Consider the following 6,262-nt stretch of genomic DNA (forward strand, 5'->3'; position numbering starts at 1 on the left):
TATAAATACATTATGTGTATCATTTAAGCAAAGTAATTTTACAAAACAAAATAATATTATTTAAACTAAATATTAGTATATATGCAGATTTGCATACGCGTACAATAGCATACATGCATACATACAGACATACAAACAAACATATAATAGCGAGAAAGCAGCTGCAAACAAATAACAACCAACAAAAAATTAATTACTGCATACATACATACATAAATGATATTAAAGTAATTAAGTTCAACTAAAAGAAAATTTAAACATTTAAATTACTTATAAATAAATAAAAATAAGAAAATCTTACAAAAATACATATAAAATACACCATTCGTTTTATTTTACAGCAGGAACACCAATATAAAATATTATTAAAAAAAACAAGAAAAAGTTTAAATTTTGGTTGCAACGTTGCTATAATAAATACCCTTTATAGGTACGCTGCTTATAGCAGAAAGGTTATAAAAGATCTTTATTTTGATTTGGACTTATTGTGGTTGTGGTTGTAACGGATACCTAATCCCCGTTGGGATGGTAAGGATTAGGAAAGTTGTCATCGAGGTCATGAAACATGCTGTTTCGACGGGGTCGAACCATTGGGAAAGGGGTGTCTGATGGTTAGCTGGGCATGTAAAGAGGTGGGTTCTGTCATGCGAGGACTCATTGCACGCTGGACATATGTTTAATATGTCAGGGTCCATTCTGGATAAGTAAGAGTTTACCCTGCTACAATATCTCGAACGAAGCTGCGCAAGGGTCACTCTCGAGCTCGTCGTCTGCATTGAGTGGCGGTTTGACTCCAAGTACAACATTCACTGAGAGGGAGTCGGTGAAGGTGTTTATGGTTCCACGGAGTCTGGTCGGCGTATTGTCTTAAGTCGTCGACGTAGTTTAAAAAGGACCTCTTGATGCGGAATCCTACGCTTCAAGCAGGTGACTGCAGGGATGATTTCGATGAAAGTATCCCAGCAGAAACTGCTTGGAGAAAAGTTCATTATGGTCTTTAACTGGTATGTATGAGTATGCGGGCCTCGGTGTGCAGACGTTCGATGGAAGACATCAAGAAGCATCCCGTTGTAGTACGGAGTACAGTGGTCTGACATTTTTGCAGCTTCTCGTCTGCGTTTCACTGCATCCAGGCGACCATATTGGTGCGGTGTCGTTAAGGACTGGCCGGCCCATTGCCTTGTAAGTTGCCAACAACGTTTCTTTGTCCTTTTCCCAGGAGCTGCCGGCTAGCGACTCTGTACTTTGGCGATAATCGCGGTCGTATGAGGAGTGAAGGAGCACAGTCTGTCGAAAATCACTCCTAAAATCTTAGGGTAATTAACGGTCGGAATTTTAACGCCATCGGCATCCAATTAGTGAATATGGTCGCTGTTGATTTAGTAGGGGAGAGTGTTAGGTTTCCTGCTTGTCTGTTAATACTTGTGTATCTTTAAATCCATTTTCTTTACTTTTAATTTATAATATCCCTCTACAAATTCTTGGTGCATTGTTAAAAGTCAGCCATATCCAACTAAATTACTCCCGATTTATTGTTTCTAAATTTTTTTGCAAATATATTTTTCCAATTTACACAATTGAACTTAAGTATTTTCATAATAGTGACACCTAGGTATATTAATTAAAGAGACATTCAAAAATGAAGCATTGTTATTGTCGAATTCCATCTGAGTCGTATGATGATGAAATTTACTGTAACTGTAAAAGACCTGTATTCTACTTTAAACCAAATAACTCTATCAGTATAGTCCCTAACACTAAAACACTGCATGACAGTAATTTCTAACCTCAACTATATTAAAAAATTCGCTTTAGTTTTATTTATTTTTTATTTTATTAAGTAGTTTTCATCTTTTTGTTTGCCTTTGCCACTTTCGCCTTTAAAGCTTTAACATCCAATTTATTACTATCCTCATCAGCCGGTCTTTTACGGCTAGTAGAAGGTCCATCCTCAGTTGGAGGAATAAAATCTTGGTTACGACGCTCTTCTTGTTTTTTAGCAGCCTCACTCTGTTTCGCATTACGCTCTTGTTGCTTGCGTGCTTGTTTCTGTTCCTTGCTAAGGAAGTATTCACCAGATGCAAGTTGTTTGTCAATTTTACTCTCAGGTTGTGAAGGTGGAAATGGTGTATATTCTTTTTTGGGCTTTTTAACCTTAGGTTGTTTACGTTTGCTAATATTTTTGTTCTTGAACTTCGGCAGAAAACGTGACCAATCTTCATTGGCCAATTTCGGGTCTTTCATAAGTTCACGTTTAATCATCAACGCTTTAATATTATATATGGGATGCACATTGTTCATTGTGTCTAATACAATGTCACGGACCTGCTGTAAACCTTTATAAGGGCCGAGAGCTGCTACAGTATTTCCTTGTACTAACACATAACAATCTGTTAGCAACTCAATGGATTTCAACGTCGCGCCATTAGGTCCGATTAAACGTTGACGTCGCTTAACGAACTTATCCTTCTTGTTTACTAAGTTACCAATTTTTATGATGTCACAGCCGATTTCATCCTGCAAAACTCGTCGCGCTTGTTCAAAGGGTACACTTCGTGCCATTAGTTTTATCATGTCTCTGGCTTTGATGATAATGTAAGGATCCCATGTTTTGCGTGTTGTTTTCACCACCATGCTGCCCTCCATTAGGTCAAGTTCCGCTTTAAGATGTTGTTCCGCAAGACATTCCTTTACAAGCGGCCATATTTCCTTTAGATATTTTTCTCTATACTTTGGAAACAGTGTAGCAAAGGAGCTTTCCTCAACCATGCCATTTGGATTATGCTCAGGTTTGAACTCGGGAATTTTTAAAGTCCACGCATTATCCACAGGTTCCGTCGAAATCTTCTTATTTTCTTCAGCTTCACTGTCACTCATTTCGGTGTTTTATATTAATTTTTAATATTTGTTTATTTGAAGATGTTTCCACACGTGTATTTGTTTTATTTTGATGAATTGTAAGTCATTCACAATAGCATTGCTGACAACTGATATAAAATATCGATTCTTATATCTCTATTCCGATAAATTTACTCTTCACCTTTTATTAAAAGTTTTACATATGTTAAAATTTTTACATAAAAAAAATTGATATAATATAATTCTCAAAGAGAAAAAGTTCAATTTATTAAGTTTCTAATACTATTTCTTATAATTTCTTAACGACAGGAAAATATTAAAATTTTTGTTAGTGTTGGTTTGTTGTTAATGGCATTCACCGTTATAATATCTGTAGTTATAATTATTGCATTTATTTTATCATACATAACTGTAATTGTTTAATATTTCAGGTTTTCTCTAAAGAATCAATTATTAAGTGAAGATGAAACACTCTGTATTAATGTTTTGTGCGTTCACAATGGAGTGTTTTTTATATCCACCGCCAGCTGATTTTGGTGCTGTGTCCAAATGTCAACAACCTTTTGTTTTGACATGTTTTTGTTTATTTTGTATTGAGGCTACTGACGTTGCCACATTACAATTATTTATTAAATTTTGAAGTTTATAATTTTTATTGTTTTTTGTCCTCTCATTATCAATTGATAAGTAAATCGGCCATAAATCGCTTAAAGAATATGCAGTAATCAGCTTGAACCGAAGCATGCTCCTAGAAACATCAGAAGAACACTCTTTCATCATGTCGACTAAATGGAAAAATATAACGTCCAAATTTCAGCGCTTACGATGTTAAATCCCAGTTTGCCACAACGCGCCAGCCGTCTTTCCTTTTCGCTGTTTGGGGCCAATTGGAGATTCCAAATGCAGCCTAGTCCTTCTCCAGCTACTCCTTCCAACGGAATGGTGGTCTTCCTCAGCTTCCTCCGGATATTGTACATATTGTCGAAAACTCTTAGAGCTGGAGTATTTTCATCTATTCGGACGACATGACGTAGCCGCCGTCTCTAAATTCGCTGAACGAGTCGCGAATACGATGACTATTTGTTTGATAACAGGAGGTATTTCGTCTTGTCCTCGTTCACAAGCAGAACTTATTGAAGATAATGATATCAATATTATTGGCGTACGCCAGCTCTACACTCTTATAGTAGATGTACCTTCTCCCTTTTGCTCCGCAGCTCGCATTATTTTATCCAGCAATAGTTTGAAGAAGTTAAACGATAAGGAGTCTCCTTGTCTGAAATCCTGCTTGGTATCGAACAACTCGTAGAGGTCCTTCCCAATCCTGACTGAGCTTTTAGTGTTGCTCAGCCTCAGCTTACTGCTCTCAGCTTATTGGGAACACCAACTTCAGACATAGGCATAGAGGCAGTTCCTTCTCGTGCTGTCAATGGCGGCTTTAAATCGACGAAGAGGTCAATTTTCCTTTCACGGGTATTTTCCATGATTTGGCGCATAGTTAAAAACTGGGCGATAGAAGATTTTCCAGGTCTAAAGCCACAATGATAAGTTTATTGACCGTAGTCTTCAGTCTTTCATACACTGCGCTCGATAAGACCTTATATACGGAGGTTAATCCTACGGTATTTGGTGCAGATTGTGGAGTCCGACGGGCATGCTTTCATCCGACCATATCTTGCAAAGAAGCTGATGCGTGCACCTTGTCAGCTCTTCGTCGTTTTGAATAGCTCGGCCAGTAATCCATAGGCTGCTGCCGCTTAGTGAACAACAAGAATTGCTATTTGAACGCATCATAGTCGGGCAATGAAACATCTGTTCGATGGTCAACGATTGGCCTCACTAGGCTAATAGTATAAAGCTTAATACGCACTTATAAAGCGAGCCGTTTGCTCCAAGACACCTCTGGTGAACAGATACTGCAATTCAACTTCAGCGAACTCTTAAACCGAATAACGCTTTTCGCTGCACCTTATGGCTGGAATAATTTTCGGACGAGCATACTATACTTCGACTTAAATAGTGCATGACACTGAAACTTCAAAAGCATAGCAACAACCATGAGTACATACTCGTAAGCAGTAAAGCATAAAGAAGGTAAAAAGCGACAGAGGCAGTTTTCGTGTTTTTCAGTTTCCACTTTGACATTGTGGCAAAATTAGCAGAAGCTGCAGCCTTCGCTGCCATTCATTCCCAATTCTTGAGTTATTCTCTTTCCGCTCATTTCCGACCGCCTGTTCTTAAGTAATGTGTGCTTTTTAAATGATTTCTCAATGATGCATTGCTGGCAACCACACACACACACACACAAGTACACTCTAAAGCACACTGCTGAATCCGTTAAGTGGGAATTGCATATGCAGCAGTAAAAACCGTGTTGATGCAGTTGACACAATTCCGCCGCATAAAGCCAAGTTAGTGTACGGCAACGCTGAGGAAAGTGTTACAAGGACTTTCGGATAGCGCTTACGGTAATAAATTTATAAAAATAGAGAGAGATCTGCTGTCCCTGCGGTAAATACGCTTTGCAATTTATAAATCTCAAAATGCTATTAGTTTCGCGTTGCTTAAATCCGATTTAAGAGCTTTTTACACATCGTCTCAATTCAAGGGCTTTTCTGAATAAAAGCCTTAATTGAAATCGGTTTTCTTTGTCATTTTATAATAGTCAGCTACCTAGAGATTTTCGACTTCTAGATTTGAATCAAAGAAATCTGTACTTAACGATTGGTGCTCTTTTATATGGCCACTGTAGTGCATGCCACAAGGACCTACTCGTCTCAGTCTTTGTTCCGTCCAACACTCTTCTTGGACGGTGGTAATGTCAGCCTTTACTCTCACAAGGACTTCAACAAGCTGGACAGCGGCCCCTTCGCAATTAGATGGGCGGACATTCCAGGTGCATGCCCTTAAATCGAAATCCTTAGTCCATTTTCAGTGGTCGTCTTCAAAAGGGGAGTCTTTCATACGAAACGAAGTATGTAATTATATGCAAATGAAACAGAAGTTTTGAAAATAGTGTTAATGTTATAAAACATAATTCCAAAACTGGTGGTTCCCTAAACTTAAAAACTACATATCTTAAGCTCTAGGATGACGGAACATATTGAATTGCCACTTAAAAGATTAGGTTAGGTTAAGAGATCGATGTTAATAGCGCTCTCACTTGGTCAGACTAGAACTGTTGTATCACCTAAGACTCCTATAAAATAGATCATAAGACTCTTACAAACCGTCAAAGTGCTTTGAACGTAATATAAATTTGTTGAGATGGAAGCTTTGTTATTGCAAGTAGTTCAGAAGATCTGCTGTGCCAAAAGGATCTTGCAGTCTTGACTTGGACTTGAGCGCAACGTCGACCATCGCTTATTGAGCACACGGACCTCGCGTATAGAGCTAGAACCCA

General features: G+C 38.1%; 1 protein-coding gene across 1 annotated transcript; it reads right to left on the bottom strand.

Annotated features, from left to right (window-relative positions):
- Positions 1–1,810: 1,810 nt before the first annotated feature.
- Positions 1,811–2,940, bottom strand: LOC120769519 (KRR1 small subunit processome component homolog). Its single transcript, XM_040096557.1, has one exon. It carries the CDS (start codon positions 2,875–2,877, stop codon positions 1,837–1,839), a length of 1,041 nt encoding a protein of 346 aa, XP_039952491.1. The 5' UTR covers positions 2,878–2,940; the 3' UTR covers positions 1,811–1,836.
- Between the last annotated feature and the right edge of the window lie 3,322 nt (positions 2,941–6,262).

This window comes from Bactrocera tryoni, chromosome 2, assembly GCF_016617805.1.
Source record: "Bactrocera tryoni isolate S06 chromosome 2, CSIRO_BtryS06_freeze2, whole genome shotgun sequence".
Taxonomy (NCBI): domain Eukaryota; kingdom Metazoa; phylum Arthropoda; class Insecta; order Diptera; family Tephritidae; genus Bactrocera; species Bactrocera tryoni.